Genomic DNA, 19,874 nt, shown 5'->3' on the forward strand with positions numbered 1-19,874 from the left:
CAATGAGAAACTAAGAAAATTTTATATTTTTAGTATGTATTTAAAGAAAGATGTTAGAGTGAATGTGTAAATGATTTGAGTGTTTGATAAATAATAGATTAAAAAAAATTATATTTTAAATATATAATGTTGTTTGGTAAAATTAATATTTTAAAAGTCCATTAAATATTATATAATAAATTTAAACCTTTAATATTTTTAATATTTATTCAAAAGTGAAAAATAATAAGTAAATAAATGAATAAAAAAATTACTATGGGTTATATATATATATATATATATATATATATATATATATATATATATATATATATATATATATATAATAATTTTAAAAATAAATAAAAAAATTCATCTTATGAAAGACATATGACAGGGGTTGATGACAAAGTAAAGGAAAGTTAAGGGGATAGAAAATAAGGGTTAAAGGTTTCTATTGTACAGTGGTAATCTTGTAATTTTAGAGAATATTATAAAATATTTTAAAATTTGTAAAATTTTTATTAACATCACATAAATACTGAAATGCTAATTATAATCCTAAGATAATATTAATATTTAAATATTTGTAATGCAGTATTCAAGATTTGAAACAAAATATTTAGCAAGTACCAAATAACGATATCTTCATCAACCTCCCAAGTGAGGGGAGGGGTTCTTTGAGATCGAACAATGAGTAGAAATCTTGTAGGTCCAAACAGACGAGGATAATGATCATATTTATAATACGGACCTTTTCTATTGTGATTTCTAACTGAGTTTGTCGATCTGATCTGCAACATATGTTGAAGTGCAAGTATCCTATGTAATTCTTGTCTTCACGAATCGATTTCTTATTGGAGATCGGTTTATTTCCCCACGTTTCCTGTGCATATCATAACTATGTCAATCAAGAAAGAACTTGACTTATAACTTATTCACTCTAACATGAATTCATCACGATTTTATTTTTAATCAAATATGGTTGTCCTCCATCATATTCACTGTGTGCATCTTCTTGAAGATATATACCTGCAACCAAACCATACATGATCATGACAGGTTATATCATTCTGTCATGGAAGGTCAGGAATATTTGAACCTTTTCTCCACCATTCGGAAAAGAAGGTAAACAAACGAGAGATGATTCATCAAGGGTAGCTAATGTTTGCTCATCACAATTTTCCAGTCAAAGACAATATATTGAAGAAAAGCTTTCCTTTGAAACTCTTGAAAGAGATATTAGAAGACCGACCGGTAAGGCCTTGAAGGAATTAGAACTTGAGATTAAAAAGTTAATTATGATTGGACAGGAGTTACTGCTAAGAAAATAACATCCACCACATACACCGGTGCAGCATTGGAGAAAATTATAGAAATTGTGTTCATTGATACAACAGCTAATCTTTTTTCAGAAATGATGCAACTTTTTATAGATGATGAAACTAACAAGGGATGACAGTGCATATCTGAACTCAGTTCATGGTTCAGCCTAACAGAAAATATCAGTGGACATCGCTAGTGAATCCAATCCCACTAAGTTGCTTATTGATGAGATTCAACTAGTCGTACAATCACAAAACAAGATGGTCAAAATTCAAGGAAAATTAAGCAGAAGACTACTATGCCACTCTCTTGCAAATCATAATCTGAGACCTCATGCAATGGATTGAACAGCTCTATCAAAGTTGTCTTCAGCGGATGCTAGACATCTAACAAGCATATGGTCAGGATGTGACAACTTCAACTGACTGCAGAAACAAAGTATGAGAAAATAAGCGGCGATTATAAGATGGATGATTTCCAGATATAAATAAATATGGCACAATTTGCTCGAAGAAGAAGGCATAATGAGATTCCATTTGAAAATGGTAGATTTTAGCTACTTCTGTCAAAGCGTACTTGACCGTCTGATTTTTTTTATGAGCACCATGACAGCCACCCAAGTGGGTCAGTGCCATCAATGGACAAAACAAAATGCCAGAGAACAGCCTGAGCGTTGCTAATCAGGAGTTATTTCAAAGCAATCAAATTAAATGATGCCTGTTTTGGTTTTATCATTCTTAACAGAAATATTCATAGGGAAAACTAATGAAGTATCAAAACAAGAGTTACAGTTACTGCTGGTATAGCTAGATGAATTTAGACTGGTAAGAATTCAGGACTATGCCTCTCTCAAGAACTCTACACTTCATTTAACCTTACTTTAATTTTGCTTGAATGCTCTATATGATTCTGGTTTCAGAGCCAAATAACTACTTTGATACCCTAGTTGAACATTTCGAGGAGCAAGGACCAAACTTAGTATGGTGCTGGATAAGTTAAAGAAGTGATGCTCCCATTGCTAAAACTATTCGTGTGGTCAAAGGCTACAAATGAGAAGTTAAAATTCTTGAGAAAATATTGACCTATCAATAATTATTTGATAGCCTACTTCTCTCTAAACATTGAAAATATTTGTTATTTCAATGCTTCAAAGCCATTTTTGGTTGGACATGGGCTATTTTACAAGCAAGGCCAGTAAGTTAGAATTTGTATTCATCAGTACAAACTACAAACTCTATTATGTGAACTCAATGTTACAAAGTCATTTTAACATATTTAACAGGTTAAAAAGACAACTATGTTGGCCACTTAAAAGAAACACAGATGCTTTTTGTTATAACTTTCAGCATGATCTACTTATCATATTCTATACTCATCAGTACAAACTCCATTATGCAAACAAGATGTTACAAAGTCTTTTTTAATTTTATCTTTAACATGTTAAAAAGACAACTATTTTGGCCACTTAAAAACAAAGCAGATAGTTTTTATTCTAACTTTCAGCATGATCTACTTTTTATTTTAGCTTCTTTAGGATCCAAAAATCCCACAATCAATAGTATCCTAATAATTTAGACGAACAAGCTTTTACACTTCTGCTGCAAAGGGTCCAGCAAATCAGAAGCATCAAGGAAAAAGCTGACTCATCCTAGAATGATCATCGTAGTAAACCATGGACTGATCAGCTGTACCACAAATTAGGGAAGAATCAAGTAGGCGTGGCATGTGCCGGTTGTTGCGACCAATGCCAAACCTGTGGTAGGCACATGACACACTGTAATAATCTGTAAACAAAGCCAATACTACGGCTTCGTACAAGCATGTTATGTGAGCATTATTAATATACAACAGTTAAAATAGCAAGGACTATATGGGATGCTAGTTATGGGCAAGAGAATCTTATGACAATATGGTGTACAATCAACATTCGGTTTCAGAGTTTTCAACTAAATTTAAGCATTAAAGCTTGTGGTAAAATTTAGAGCAATCATGTTGTGTCTCTATAAGTCATTTCATGACAAAAAGTAATATTTGTTTGGCAACATAACAAGAGTGATAGATAGAAAGTAATACTATATATGCTACGCTTAATTAAAAAACTAGGCAAACATTGTGTCCATTTGAGATGTCATCTAGCCTTTGGGATGTCATCTAGGATTCCTTAATCCAAAAAAGATCACCAGTTACTTACTTGAGATATCGTGATGAAGGTTTGCCTAGGTGAAGACTGCACACAGCAAGGTTGGCCAGAGTTTCAGCATCCTTTGCATCCTGAAGCCAGATGTTTTTATTATTTTTTCTCGCAGATGTAAAGAAACATCATGTTATACTCTTTATCTAATTTTAGAGGCTCACCTTGTTCAGTGCTTCGAGCAATAAGGACTCAGCCTCATCAAAGCGATTCATGTGCATACAACAGACAGCCTTGCCATTCAGAATTGTTCCAGTCATCTGATACTTCTCAGAGAAGTCCTGAAAAATAAGATATGCTTCCTGGACCTTGGAACCACCCTAAGTCACAAAAAATTTCAAACAAATAAGACAAAATAATTAAGTATTACTTCAATCATGCAGTTAAAAACCAGGATTACCATTGCCAGATCCAACCATGCATTTGCAAGTTGTGTAAGTGTATGGTCCTCATCGATTTGTTGCATGATCTTGAGTTGTTTCTCAGCATAGTCTGACCTGTGCATCTTAATGAATATCTGAACATTCAAAGCATGCCTGAAAAAAGCAATTGAATTTGGTGGTGATCAATAAGCTATTCACAGCATTAACAACAATGAAAATTTTGACTTATTGCATTACTAATTTTACTTCTTAGCACCTTAAAAATTATTAAGTAGATGCTGTTAAAGTTAGTTTTGAATAACTTACAATAAAAACTTATTCCTACTTGGAGTATGAAACAATAAAGTAATTTTAAATTTTAAAAAATAAACAGTAGCAGCAAATTTTGATTTGATGAATCAAATATACAACAGAACAACATCTCTATCTCCAATGAGTAAGAAAACCAGTACTTACAGTTCCATACTTCCCCCAGAGTTGGTATGCTTAAGTGCCTCGTTGTAGTCTTGCTCATACATGTATATGGTCCCGGCAATTAGTCGAAGAATGGGATTGTTGCTTATTTCAGCATGACTAAACCATTCTTGGAGACTTGAAATAGCAGCCTTCTTGGTCACCAAAAAGGTCATAAGAGAGGATCATATGAGAGCCCATGACTGGTAAAACTATCATTATGAGAAATACAAGAGTTTGGCATATTTTGACAAATCCTTGAACTCCAAAGGCACAACCTATCTCCACTGAAATTGATTGCAAATACCAAAAAGAAAAAGAAATGGGTCCAACTTAACTGACCATTTTACTATTGCTGATTCAAAACAAGATAAGTTAAGGAAAGATTCAAACAAAGTACTATCAAAGCTTGAAGGTAGTAGTGATAGTTAAGAATTTCAATTGCTTTCATCAAGAACCTATGGATGAGTAAAGAGAAAATTCTCCTTTCATTGCATGTAAAAACATCATAGTGGCTGACAGCTTACAGCAGGATGATAGGAAGCTTGAAGGAACATAATCCCAGACATCACTAAAATTCCACATAAAAGATTGGTGAACATCAAGTTATCAACATATAGATGTGACAAAAGTCTTCAAATGAAGGAAAACAAAACAAACATAAATAAACAAATTGATTATTTGGCACCACAATCATGTGCTATACCATTGCATTTAGTTTCACCATATAGTCCAAAAAAAAATGTTAACAAAATTTTGTAAGATTTCAATATTTTCCCAAGTCGAACCATCTTAAAATGACTTTAAAAAGAGAAAACTGATTTTTAAGTATTGATATATTAGCTAAATAAAAAATGTCCTCAAATTCCACAAATCTCCTGGCACTGTCGCCTCTTGAGCATTGTTTAATGCATAAAAGAACAAAGAGACTAGCTGCTGCAATAGAACCTAACCATTTCAGCTAACAATTTCCACATCTTAATAATAGCAATGAGAATCTTAAATAAAATTATATTTTATCCACTAAAATCTGATCATGTGGTTGTCAAGTTCAATAATTTGATTTTAACATGTTGAATAATTTTTTGCCTTCAGCAAGCTGAAGGGACAGAGTATCATTTGTCATGAGTGCCTTCCCGGAAAAATTTTGTGCGTATCTAACAACGCGAAGGACAGATGAGAAAGATTTTCTTATCAACTAAAATTACTCTTTGAAAGCACTAACCATAAAGAAACCCAAGGAAGATTTAGAAGGATTTCAATAAGATCTAAACATTTGAACCATCATTTCCACATCCCAGATCCGAAGAAACAAGATCAAGATATCTGAAACCAAACCTAAATCAATCCGAAATCCGATAAAAACAGAGGGGTGGAAATAAAAGACTGAACCTTGTTTTCAGAGAGGTAAAGGGCGAGCAATTTGACGGCCTGGAGAGCAGTAGGAGCCGACGAATCAATCTCATTGATGACTAGCTGCAAGGAAACCGACAAACCGATCATAGATCGAGATCCTTGATCAATAAGAAGAGATCCGAAGGAGAAAAGGGGAACCTGGTAGGATCCGAGTGCGATGTAGGATCGGTGGACGAGTACATCGCGCTCGAGGGCGTCGTCGGCGGGGAGGTTGGGGATGTCGCTGCTGTTGATGGCCGCTTGGTAGGCGCCCAAGTAGAAGCTGTTGCGCAGGCCGAAGAGAGGATCGGGGGTCGCCGCCATCACCGCCGCTTCGTGGTGGTTCCTCCGATCGAGATCGAGAGCCCGGGAAAAGAAGTCGAGGGGCTTTGTGTCCGCTTCAGCTTCGTCTTCGATGGTCGAGCGGAAGACGTACGATAAGGAAGAAATGCCTGCAATCATCAGCCGGTCCGGACTGTATCAAACCGGGCCGGACCGGAACGATAATTTACGGTCTGGCTTCATAAGTCCACCTATAAGAGGAGCTTTTCGAGGAGAAGGTTCTATTGGTTAAATTTGGATGACCAAAGTTTTAAGATTGGGAGAGTGATGTTATTATTTCCGAAAAATATATGTTATAGTTGAATCAAAATGAGTTTTTTTGGCTCAAATTTTACCCATTGAATATGCCTATGATAAAGAGCCTCCCGAAATAAATGGGACAAAATTGTATGTATTTTCATGCAGTTTTAGTACGAAATAATATGAATTTTGGATATTTGTCTTATGGAAAGGGTCTTCAGTAGTTATATTTTTAGGAAATCTTTGTGATGTAATATATTGATTTTTAGTTGCTTGTATAATCTCAAATTATGCATCAATCTAGCATTGATTGTAGTTTGTCAATATGTTCACTCATCCCTAACAAATTTTCTAGATTAAGAGGGTCTAGATCCTTTGAGAACAAATCTTTATCAAAATTTAATCTTATCAAGTCTTAGTCCATAGAGAATTTAGTAAATGGGACTCATCACATCGATATGAATATAGTCGATTAAGGAGAGACTTTTTTAAAATATTTTTTTTATTCCAATGCTATTTCCCATCAATATGATCTTTTGAGAATAGATCTTTATCAAAATTTGATCTTATCAAATCTTAATCGATAGAAATTCAACATTTAGAATTCAATCATTCATTCGGACCGGCACAAATCATCAAATCTTAATGAACTTCTTCTGGAATGGCACAAATGATAAAGCAATGTATATGGTAAATTGGGATAGCATTTGCAAACCGAAAGATAAAGGGGGGCTAATGTAACATCCCCCATTTTTGAAAATTTAGTAAAAAGTTTGTTTGTAAAAATAAGGATTGTTTAATAATTATTTTATATTAAATGATATTATATTAAAAGTTTATGACTAGGGACCTAAGAGTAAATATTAGAAGTTTGATATAATTTATAAAAGATTCAGATTTAAGTTAAAATATATATATATATATATATATATATATATATATATATATATATATATATATATATATATATAGTGGACATATGTCACTAGCTAACTTAAGAGTGCTACTTATCTTTGCTCTAAAGATGACACTTAGCCCCTTTCATGATGCATGACACCTTACAACTTTTGCATTAGTCAAAAGCTAAATAATTAGATGAAGGGTTAAAGAAAACAAACCTGAAGAGTTGCGAAGAAGAAGAAGAAGAAGAAGAAGAGGAGCTTGAGGTTTTTCATCAATTTTCTCACATTTGGGATTCAAATAATTTGAAGGCAAGTGTTCTAACCCTATCCCACAGTAACCTTAATCTCTGTTTCCATTTTTATTCTGCAAAATTTGAAAGATTTCAACTGAGAACCAGACATCCTTTCGTTTTGATATAAAGCTATGAATCTGTAATTTTTCGGTAATCTGACCTCTATGCAATATTTCGGTCATAACATTTTATAATAAACTCTAATTTAGACAAAACATATTTCATTTGAAAGTAGATAAAAAAACCTTTATTTTGATACTAAGATAGAACGATTTGGAGTTTAAATGCCTACTAAGACTTCTATTTAAATTAACCCTACAGATTCTGTAAAACAGGGACCGAAATATCTGACCTCTTGTTGCTTAACTACTTATAACTTTCTGCTGTGAACTCAGATTTAGACAAAGTATGATTTATTCGAAGCTAGACTCAAAATTCTTTCTGTATATACCTGATTTGAAATTTTTGGAGTATAATTGCTAACTGAAACATCTACTTTCATCGACCCTATGGATTCAGTAAACTAGAGCTAATATTTTCAGACCTTACGCTACAAAATTATCTGTAACTCCTTGTCGTAAATTCCAATTCTTGTTAAATTTGATTTTCCTAAAACTAGATTGACAAAGCTTTCTAATGACACCTAATTTGTATAAATTGGAGCATAATTGGTTATCCAAATAGTTCATACAATGTTCCTATCAAATTCCGCCAGAATCGAGCTTTGGTCGATTTCGGCTTTCCTTGTTTCTTCTCTTTGGAAATCGATTTTGGAAAAAAAAACTCTTACTTCATTTAAGCTTTACATTATTACCTTAAATTCCTATATACTTTTGTCCTTTATTTATTTGTACATTTGCAACTATCATCTAAAGATCATGTTTGCATCGTAATGATTCGGCACATGCATCCCATTGTTCCGCATTTGCTTTCGATATGTGCCTCTTCCAGTTTCGTTTCTTTGGATATTGAACTTATCTAACTTTCTTATTTCAATTGAGCTATATATGGTTTCTTGGAATCCTTGTATGCTCTTGCTTTTGTTTCCTTTCAAATCTGAATACATTGTGAAAGATTATGTTTGTATCGTATTGACTCGAAAGGCATATGTACATTTCATTGTTCCACATGTGCTTCCGATATGTCCCAAATCATTATTCACAATACCCTTTTGTACTCTGGTGTTTGTGGGATTATTTGGACCTTTGCCAGAAATGGTAAAGGGTATGTGCTTAGAGCTCGCGATGCTCTAGATTATGTTTGGTGGTCATTCAGAAATGGATGGACCATATTATGTTTGGAATCCCACTTCACCTTCTATCTGTTTGATATAAAATTCAGAGCCAACCTAGCACTTGGGTAGGGTGAGAGGGCTCGAGTAGGAAAGGGCTACTCGTGGATGGAGTCGAGAACTCATCACGGCGTGGAGCCACCACTGAGTTAAACCTCACATGCACTATGCTAGAGTACGACGTCTGAGATTCTATTTCGTATTTGTTCTTTGATATGTTCTGAAATGCTTCTTATGCTTCCAAAATATCTCCATACGCCATTGATATGTTCTGAAGCATTTCATTCATCATTGATATGTTCCGAACTATTTCATATGCCATTGATATCCAAAATGCTCATTACGTCTTTGTTATGCCTTGAAATTACCATATGTCATCGGTATATTCTTTATGTCAATGATATGCTCCAATTATCTTTCCTCGGTTGTATGAACAAAACGTGATTCAAACGAAATGACATCGTAATTCTGCATTCATGATATCCAAATTGCTCCTTACGTCTTTGTTATGCCTTGAAATTACCATATGTCATCGATATACTCCTTATGCCAATGATATGCTCCAATTACCTTTCCTCGATTGTATAAATAAAATGTGCTTCGAACGATATGATATTGTAATTCTGCATTCAAACAAAACATGCTACTATTTCACCCTGTATCTCTTCTTTGTATTTTGATACCTCATTTGTTTGAAAATTATCCTCTTTGCTATGGATATGTTAGTCATTTGCTGAGCTTTATATGCTCACCCCGTTGCTATATAAATTTTTCAGGATAGCTTATCGCTCACTAAAATGTGTAAATTGGTTTGAGGCAGTGGAAGACTAGAAGATTTTGGGGCAAATATTTTGTACTTGATAGGTTGATGTTGTATAAGTTCTTTTTGGGTGTAATGAAATATCAATGACAAATTTAGATTGATGTATCTTGTAAATATTTGATAAGTACCTCTTACGTCAGGATTTTGAAAATGTTAAGTCTAAACTGTGTACTGATATAAACATGTAGTATATATTGGTTTTGTGATTGCATTAATTGCCGTGCTTATGGATTTATGATATAGTTATGGTTTAGTTAAGTTGCTTTTGGATTTTAAGAATCATCTAGTGACATGATGTATGATTATAAACTGCACAGGTTTTGTGAATTGTGGATTGTAGAGGTGAATGACTTGAATGTTTTTCTTAGTGACTTCAAATGTGTGATTGGATCCTGGATTGTTTGTTGAATTAAATTTATCAATCTTGAATTAGGTTAACACCTCCTAAATGAGAATTAAATTCGGGGGGGGCGTGACAGAGTGGTATCAGAGCATCGTTTGAGGATCACTGAAATATTTGATATGTTGATGTGCAAACTATATTGAGGTCTAGTGAACTATAGTGATTGGTGAAAATTTTCTTTGATGCATTTTACGAATCTAGGATGACGAGGACATTTAGTCCTCCTACTTCATTTGCTTTTGATTAATTAAGTACGATAAAAGGGTTGATCGAGGATATTAAATCAGAGTAGCTCAGTAGAAGCGTGGTGAACATAATACATTGGTAGCAGAAAAATTAGATGATGCGATTGGAGAAGATATTTGATATACGAAATTATTCTGATGATCAAAAGAATTTTTGGAGATCAAGGACAGGAATAGAAAGGACAAGTTTACCAAAAAAAAAAAAAGATTAGAAATGAATCTGAATGTGATAATAAGAGGGTCAAGACATCATCGATTTGAAAAGGGAAGTCACCACAAAAGATTCAATCCTGTGTACGATGTGAGTTAGATTATGAAATAAGTTTGTATTTGTAGGTGACTGGAGCCTATTTTGCTTGTGGAAATTTGTATCATAAAATAAAAGACTATCCTTTGAATAAGAAGAAAGAATCACTGCCTCATAAATCATCAGTCCATGTTAGAGTGTATGTTATCACGGAATATGATTCTAAAGCTTCTGAATTAGTGGTCGAAGGTACAATTCATGTTTATGAAAGAATGCAAATATTTGTTTGACCATGTGTCTCATCTATGATTTGATTCGTAATATTTTGCTTATCACATGGGCATTCAACCTAAACCACTGGATTATATGCTATATGTAAATACGACTATTAGGGATTGTTTGATAACAAACTCGATCTGGTCATCTTGTTTGATTTCTATTAGAGAACACAAACTTCTTACTGATTTGGTTCTCCTAGATATTTAGAATTTTGATATAATACTAAGTATGGATTGACTATCTTCCAATCATACTAGTATAGATTGTTATACAAAATGATCACTTTTTGTATGCTAGATCATCCCATCTTTTATTTTGAGAGTACTGGGCATGATTTACCTCCTTGCCTGATGTATTTCCAAATGACTTGCCTGGTTTATCTCCAGATAGAGAGGGTGAATTTACTATTGATCTGGTCCCCGGGACAACCCAAATATCTAAGCCTCCTTACGGAATGGCACCACTTGAGCTAGAGGAATTGAAAAAGCAACTACAAGAACTATTAGATAAGGGTTTCATTCGACCCGGTGCTTCACCATGGGGTGATGATTGTGAGCAAAGTTTTCAAGAGTTAAAAAGGAGATTGACTAGTGCCTCTATTCTCACTATTCCAAGTGGTGATGAGGGATTTATGGTTTACACTGATGCTTCAAGAAAGGGCCTTGGATGTGTTTTGATGTAAGAAGGGAAAGTGATTGCTTATGCTTCTAGACAACTAAAGAGTTATGAACTGAATTATCCAACTCATGATTTAGAATTGGCAGCAATTATTTTTTTTCTAAAGATTTGGAGGCATTACTTGTATGGGTGAACATTTAAAATCTTTACTGATCACAAGAGTTTAAAGTATATTTTTACCAAAAAAAAAAAGAGTTAAACATGAGGCAACGAAGATGGATAGAACTTTGAAAGGATTATGATTGTACCATTCATTATCACCCGGGTAAAACTAATGTTGTAGCAGATGCCCTTAGTAAAAAAAAAAAAAATCTATAAGTTTTATGATGACTTTGGTTGTGAAGTAATGGAAGTTATTAGAAAAGAATTATAATTTGAATGTTATGAGAGAAGGGCAAGACTCAATGATATTAATAGCCTCCATCCAAGTGCAATATGATCTCATTCAACAAATTAAAGAATGACAACTACGAGATCGACGCTTGATCTGCTTAAGGAATAAAGTGGAAAAGGGATTGAAACTGAATTTTCGAGTTTCAAATGATGGCCTATTAAGATTTGGGGATAGAATATGTGTTCCAAATGACTCAGATATCAAAAAAAAAAAATCAAATCCTAAGGGAAGGTCATAATTCAAAGTACACCATGCAACCTGATTGCACTAAGATGTATAGAGATATCTAAAGTCATTATTGGTGGGAAGGCATGAAGAAGGAGATTGCAATATATGTTTCAAAGTGTTTGACTTGTCAGCAAATCAAAGCAGAACACCAAAGACCTGGAGGTTTGTTGCAACCTTTAGATATTCCTGAATGAAAATTAAATTCGAGGAAGCGTGACAGAGTGGGAATGTATTACCATGGACTTTATTTCAGGACTACCCCGAACTTCTAGAAAGCATGATGCTATTTGGGTTATCATTGATAGGTTAACGAAATCTGCACATTTTCTACCGATCAATATGACTTATTCTCTTGATAGGCTTGCAGATTTATATATCAATAAAATAGTAAGACTTCATGGTGTTCCAAAGGAGATCATCTTTGATAGAGACTCCAGATTTCTATTTAGATTTTTAGAGAAGGTTATAGGAATCTATGGGCGTTAAAGTCAAGTTTAGCACTGCTTATCACTCTCAAACTAATGGTCAATCAGAAAGAACCATTCAAACACTTGAGGATTTGCTTCAAGCCTATGTTATGGATTGGAAAGGTAAATGTGATAAAGATATTTCTCTTATTGAGTTCACTTACAATAATAGTTATCATTCAAGTATTCAGATGGCTCCTTATGAAGCTATATATGGGCGAAAGTGCAGGGCACCTATATGTTGGGAAGAAATTGATGATAGAAAGTTATTAGCACCAGAAAAAGTACAAGAGACTACTGAGAAAATTCAACTTATAAGAAAAATGTTAAAGACTGCTCAGAGTCGTCAAAGGAGTTATGCTGATAACAGAAGATGAAATATTGAGTTTCAAATCGGAGATTTTGTATTCCTAAATGTCTCACCTTCTAAAGTCATTGTAAGATTTGGGAAGAAAGGAAAGTTAAGCCTAAGATTTATTGGACATTTTGAGATTCTTGAGAGGGTTGGTTCTGCCGCTTACAGGATTGCCTTGCCACCATCATTATGCCATATCCATGATATATTTTATGTTTCAATGATCAGAAAGTATATACCTGATCCCTCTCATATCATTAAGTATGACCCGATGGTGATTGATAAAGACTTGTCTTATGTGGAAGAGACCACTGAGATTATTGATAAAAAAAAAAAAAAAAGATCTTGAGGAATCGGGTCATCCCTCTAGTTAAAGTGATCTGGAAATATCATTCTGAAGAGGAAACAACTTGGGAGCTTAGGAAGAAATGATGAAAGCTTATCCTCATCTTTTCGTTGAATGAGGTATAATAAATTTAGAGGACTAAATTTTTCTTTAAGGAGGGGAGAGTGTAACATCCCCCATTTTTGAAAATTTAGTAAAAAGTTTGTTTGTAAAAATAAGGATTGTTTAATAATTATTTTATATTAAATGATATTATATTAAAAGTTTATGACTAGGGACCTAAGAGTAAATATTAGAAGTTTGAAATAATTTATGAAAGATTCAGATTTAAGTTAATATATATATATATATATATATATATATATATATATATATATATATATATATATATATATATATATATATATATATATATATATATATATATATATATATATATAGTGGACATGTGTCACTAGCTAACTTGAGTGCCACTTATCTTTGCTCTAAAGATGACACCTTGCAACTTTTGCATTAGCCAAAAGCTAAATAATTAGATGAAGGGTTAAAGAAAACAAACCTGAAGAGTTGCAGCCAAGAGTTTGAGAGAAGAAGAAGAAGAAGAAGAAGAAGAAGAAGAAGAAGAAGAGGAGCTTGAGGTTTTTCATCAATTTTCTCACATTTGGGATTCAAATAATTTGAAGGCAAGTGTTCTAACCCCATCTCACAGTAACCTTAATCTCTGTTTCCATTTTTATTCTGCAAAATTTGAAAGATTTCAACTGAGAACCAGACCTCCTTTCGTTTTGATATAAAGCTATGAATCTGTAATTTTTCGGTAATCTGACCTCTATGCAATGTTTCAGTCATAACATTTTGTAATAAACTCTGATTTAGACAAAACCTGTTGCATTTGAAAGTAGACAAAAAAACCTTTATTTTGATACTAAGATCGAACGATTTGGAGTTTAAATGCCTACTAAGACTTCTGTTTAAATTAACCCTACAGATTCTGTAAAACAGGGACCGAAATTTCTGACCTCTTGTTGCTTAACTACTTATAACTTTCTGATGTGAACTCAGATTAATACAAAGTATAATTTATTCGAAGCTAGACTCAAAATACTTTCTGTATATACCTGATTTGAAATTTTTGGAGTACAATTGCTAACTGAAACATCTGCTTTCATCGACCCTATGGATTCAGTAAAACAGAGCTAATATTTTCAGACCTTACGCAATAAAATTATCTGTAACTCCCTGTCGTAAATTCCAATTCTTGTTAAACTTGATTTTCCTAAAAATAGATTGATAAATCTTTCTAATGACACCTATTTTGTATAAATTAGAGCATAATTGGTTATCCAAATAGTTCATACAATGTTCCTATCAAATTCCGCCAGAATCGAGCTTTGGTCGATTTCGGCTTTCCTTGTTTCTTCTCTTTGGAAATCGATTTTGGAAAAAAAAACTCTTACTTCATTTAAGCTTTACATTATTACCTTAAATTTCTGTATACTTTTGTCCTTTATTTATTTGTACATCGGCAACTATCATCTAAAGATCATGTTTGCATCGTAATGATTCGGCACATGCATCCCATTGTTCCGCATTGGCTTTCGATATTTGCCTCTTCCAGTTTCATTTCTTTGGATATTGAACTTATCTAACTTTTTTATTTCAATTGAGCTATATATGGTTTCTTGGAATCCTTGTATGCTCTTGCTTTTGTTTCCTTTCAAATCTGAATACATTGTGAAAGATTATGTTTGTATCGTATTGACTCGAAAGGCATATGTACATTTCATTGTTCCACATGTGCTTCCGATATGTCCCAAATCATTATTCACAATACCCTTTTGTACTCTGGTGTTTGTGGGATTATTTGGACCTTTGCCAGAAATGGTAAAGGGTATGTGCTTAGAGCCCGCGATGCTCTAGATTATGTTTGGTGGTCATTCAGAAATGGATGGACCATATTATGTTTGGAATCCCACTTCACCTTCTATCTGTTTGATATGAAATTCAGAGCCAACCTAGCACTTGGGTAGGGTGAGAGGGCTCGAGTAGGAAAGGGCTACCCGTGGATGGAGTCGAGAACTCATCACGGCGTGGAGCCACCACTGAGTTAAACCTCACATACACTATGCTAGAGTACGACGTCTGAGATTCTATTTCGTATTTGTTCTTTGATATGTTCTGAAATGCTTCTTATGCTTCCAAAATATCTCCATACGCCATTGATATGTTCTGAAGTATTTCATTCACCATTGATATGTTCCGAACTATTTCATATGCCATTGATATCCAAAATGATCATTACGTCTTTGTTATGCCTTGAAATTACCATATGTTATCGGTATATTCTTTATGTCAATGATATGCTCCAATTATCTTTCCTCGATTGTATGAACAAAACGTGATTCAAACGAAATGACATCGTAATTCTGCATTCATGATATCCAAATTGCTCCTTACATCTTTGTTATGCCTTGAAATTACCATATGTCATCGATATGCTCCTTATGCCAATGATATGCTCCAATTACCTTTCCTCGATTGTATAAATAAAACGTGCTTCGAACGATATGATATTGTAATTCTGCATTCAAACAAAACATGCTACTGTTTCACCTTGTATCTCTGCTTTGTATTTTGATACCTCATTTGTTTGAAAACTGTCCTCTTTGCTATGGATATATTAGTCATTTGCTGAGCTTTATATGCTCACCCCGTTGCTATATAAATTTTTCAAGATAACTTATCGCTCACTAAAATGTGTAAATTGGTTTGAGGCAGTGGAAGACTAGAAGATTTTGGGGAAAATATTTTGTACTTGATAGGTTGATGTTGTATAAGTTCTTTGGTGTAATGAAATATCAATGACAAATCTAGATTGATGTATCTTGTAAATATTTGATAAGTACCTCTTACGTCAGGATTTTGGAAATGTTAAGTCTAAACAGTGTACTGATATAAACATGTAGTATATGTTGGTTTTGTGATTGCATTAATTGCCGCGCTTATGGATTTATGATATAGTTATGGTTTAGTTAAGTTACTTTTGGATTTTAAGAACCATCTAGTGACATGATTTATGATTATAAACTGCACAGGTTTTGTGAATTGTGGATTGTAGAGGTGAATGACTTGAAATGTGATTGGATCCTGGATTGTTTGTTGAATTAAATTTATTAATCTTGAATTAGGTTCACACCTCCTAAATGAGAATTAAATTCGGGGGGGGGGGGCGTGACAACTAAACTTGAGAAATACTAGAGATTGGAATCAAGCATGCCTCGTACAGCAATTGTGGGATCTTTTGCAAAACAAATGTTCCTTATGACCACAATGGGTTTCTGCTAGGTATCTTTCAAAGGAATTAATATGGGAAATTTCAACAAGAACATACCACTCTGCAGCTTGGAAAGGAATCTTAAAGGCAAGGAATTGGCTAATCAAACACATTTCTTATGCAATCTCTTCTGGAACTAGTACTAATATGTGGTACGATTCTTGGGTGAATGAGAAGAGTATATTTTAATTATATGACGACAGAATATGAAAAGATCTTGGGGCTCCCAAAGATTGGAAGGTTTCCGAGTTCATTGCTAACGGTACCTGGTGTCTCCCTAATCCTATTTCTCCCGAAATGTTATCACTTTGGCCGACTATAATAGCTATTCCAATTAGAAACAACTCTTCAGATATACTTATTTGGCCTCATGATAATGGCAAATTTAGTGCCACATCCGCATGAAATCAAATTAGGTAAAGAAATAACAAGTGGGTCCCAAGCAATTGGACTTGGGATCGACCGGGATCACAAAGACATTCCTTATGTACATGGCAGACCCTTCTCAATAAACTATCTACAATAGACAATATGAAAAGAAGAGGTATCTATCATGTTAACCGATGCTCCCTTTGTATGCAACAAGAAGAAACTGTTGACCACCTCTATTTTGCTTGTGATTATACAAAATGGATATGGAAGGAGATTTTTCAGCGATTTGAACTCAATAGACTGCCGGCCAAACTTGCACCAAGAACTAGGCGACCTCATGCAATGTTTCTCAAGAAAAGGGCATCTCACACAACTGGTAAAGGTTACTTTCAGATGCGCTATTTGGTGGATGTGGAAGGAGAGATGTAACAGAATCTTTGAATGTCAACACACAAACAATGCTCAGCTCTCGAAAGAGATTATTAGAGACTCAAGATCCTGTATGGAGCATAATCTCAAAACCGAGCACTTTAACAGAATGCCAAATAATGTACCCACAAGTAGTTTTGATATAACTGGATAAACATTTTCTATGTTGATTATAATTGAGAGTTATAGTCTACAGCATGTGTAGTCATAACTATCGCATTCACACTCTATGAGTTACTTGGCTTTGTCTATGACTTGTATAGATAAAGTTATTTGTAGAAACTTTACATATAATCAATTTACTTTTACTTTAAAAAAAATCATTCATTCGGACTCATCACATCAATGTAAATATATCGATTCGGTTAAAAGTATTTTTTATTCCAAAAGTATTTCCCATGCAACTTTATAAATGAGAGTTTCTTAACTATAGTTTATGATCTAAAACTCTATTTTTTTACTCTCGTAGAAGACCATAAACAAACTTGAGCGCCCAAGTAAAGCACGCCTTCGACGTTATTGACACTCGTGACATAAAAAATGTTCATCTCCATGAATATTTAGCTAAATTAACAATAATTTAGTTCTTAAAATGCAACAATCACATTAGCTAAATTAAACCAAAATATTTGAAATTAATCTTCGCTAAAAGAACCAAAAAATTCTCATGCAACACTACTTCAAACTGCAATCCTCTCTCCGCCGCGGCGCATGATCACATACATCGAACTTTGTAGAGCAACCATATCACGCATCCATGGTGACTGATGTACTCGTCACTTGCTTCACATTCATCTCCGGCGGGCCAACCAGCGACTACACCCAGGAGACATCAGCCTCCTTCTCACTGCGGCATCCCAGTTCAAACGACGTCGACCGCTTATGCGGTCCCAACTCCTCACCATTCACCTCCTGCTCTATCTCCTTCGATAGTGCAATCCACTCGTTGGTCCGAGAGGAGTCAGATGATCCGGTAATGGAAGTCGATCCATCATCAACAGCGCTCAGGGCCGGTAGATGTCGCTGCAGTCTCTCCTGTGGAGTCAGTGCAGCAGGGATCGGATAGCTGGGACAGGAACTCCATTCAATGATGCAAGGTGCGGAATTCCCATCATGACCATGATTCATAGCTCTGGGAGAGAACAGCGGACTCTGATGCTGCTGCGGAGACGATGCGAGCTGATGAGCTGATGTGAACCCCGGTGGCGAAGATATCTCAGCAGAGAAGAGGCTACTACTGCATTTCCTTCCAGCTAAGGAAGTTGCTGGGTACTCTTGGCCAAGCAACAAGCTCAAATCGTTGATCTGCTGAAGTCTGCAATCAGGAAGCAGGGCGAGGTCATCCACATTGAGGAGAGACGATCGATTTCTGACACGATGGAGATCGCCGAGAGCAAGAAGATGCAGTTCCGGCCATGCTATATTTGCACAAGGGAGCTGCAGAAAAGGCGAGCACTCGAGCGAGGCGCGGAGCTCCTCCGACGTGTGCGCAAAGAAGCACACGCGCCGAGCGCAGTGCGTCCCATCCTTGCACATCCTGGTGCGGTACTGCATGGGGTGGAGCCACCGCTCGAAAACGCCGTGCGCGAACTCGCACATGTCGCCCTTGGGGCACGCGTCTCTCCTGAAGGGGAGGCAAGGGAAGCAGCTGTACGCGTACTTCCTCGGGTCGCGCCTCCTCGCGCTCTCGCCAGGGTGGACGAAGGGGCACGCAGTCCAGTCGTGGAAGTACGCCCGGAAGCATGGCAGCACCTTGAAGCAGAACATGCGGAACTCATCGGTGCCGTAGACGCTGTTGCTGTCGTTGACGTCGGGGAGGAACGGGTCGGCGGGGTACTCCTTCGTCGTCACCAATCTGTCCGCCGCGGCGGAACAAGGCGACGATGCCCCGGGGAACTGAGTCGCTTTGCAGCCGGTCACTTCATATATGCAGTACTTACAGCCCTCGAGATCGCCATCAGCCACGACGGGGAGAAGGCTGCAGGAGTCGTCTCGGCAATCGAGATTGACATGATCCATAGGCTAACCGGAGAAGGAGACGGTGGTCTTCTGCGGCAACGTTCTTATGGACGAAGAACGGCATGGATCCATAGTAAGAATTAGCGTATATATCGACAGAGGATTGCGGAGAAGATCGCCGGGGGATGGAAGGCAAATATGACGAAGGATATGAACAGAATCGATGAGCCAGCGAAATCTTATCAGAGATTTCATGGGAATTGTCGGTGTGCGTCAAAGATATACCGACGTTCACTGCATGATTTGTCGACATGCAATCGAAAGGGTATTTGGTGAGTCAAGGAATTAATAGCAAGATACGTAGATAGACGTCAACCGGTTGGCATTAGGAGACGAAACTGGAACGATGTCCACCTTTACTGACATATTTGGTGCATGTACCATATAATTCCTTTACATTATTTTACTCATTTAGGGATTCTTTTTCTATAATCTTTTGTCATTTACTTAATTAGTTAAT

The 19,874-nt window shown here is 35.5% G+C and overlaps 2 protein-coding genes and 1 pseudogene across 4 annotated transcripts; all 3 read right to left on the reverse strand.

Annotated features, from left to right (window-relative positions):
• LOC135642881 (uncharacterized) overlaps positions 1 to 1,036 on the reverse strand; it is a 2,876-nt pseudogene extending 1,840 nt beyond the window's left edge.
• A 303-nt stretch (positions 1,037 to 1,339) lies between these two features.
• On the reverse strand, positions 1,340 to 6,204 carry LOC135641999 (coatomer subunit epsilon-1-like). Of its 3 annotated transcripts, none has more exons than XM_065157737.1 (7): positions 5,887 to 6,204; positions 5,725 to 5,808; positions 4,336 to 4,484; positions 3,897 to 4,032; positions 3,661 to 3,816; positions 3,497 to 3,576; positions 1,340 to 1,730 (listed from the first exon to the last, which is right to left on the reverse strand). In XM_065157737.1, the coding sequence occupies exons 1-7, from the start codon at positions 6,187 to 6,189 to the stop codon at positions 1,637 to 1,639; spliced, it is 1,002 nt and encodes a 333-aa protein (XP_065013809.1). In that variant the 5' UTR covers positions 6,190 to 6,204; the 3' UTR covers positions 1,340 to 1,636. The 3 variants fall into 3 exon arrangements, with proteins under 3 accessions (XP_065013809.1, XP_065013808.1, XP_065013810.1); XM_065157736.1 differs by having other exon boundaries at positions 4,336 to 4,487; XM_065157738.1 differs by having other exon boundaries at positions 1,502 to 1,730; positions 3,497 to 3,567; positions 4,336 to 4,487.
• A 12,007-nt stretch (positions 6,205 to 18,211) lies between these two features.
• LOC135642882 (zinc finger CCCH domain-containing protein 24-like) lies at positions 18,212 to 19,414 on the reverse strand. The gene has a single exon (XM_065159363.1). It carries the CDS (start codon positions 19,412 to 19,414, stop codon positions 18,212 to 18,214), a length of 1,203 nt encoding a protein of 400 aa, XP_065015435.1.
• Between the last annotated feature and the right edge of the window lie 460 nt (positions 19,415 to 19,874).

This window comes from Musa acuminata, chromosome BXJ3-7, assembly GCF_036884655.1.
Source record: "Musa acuminata AAA Group cultivar baxijiao chromosome BXJ3-7, Cavendish_Baxijiao_AAA, whole genome shotgun sequence".
Taxonomy (NCBI): domain Eukaryota; kingdom Viridiplantae; phylum Streptophyta; class Magnoliopsida; order Zingiberales; family Musaceae; genus Musa; species Musa acuminata.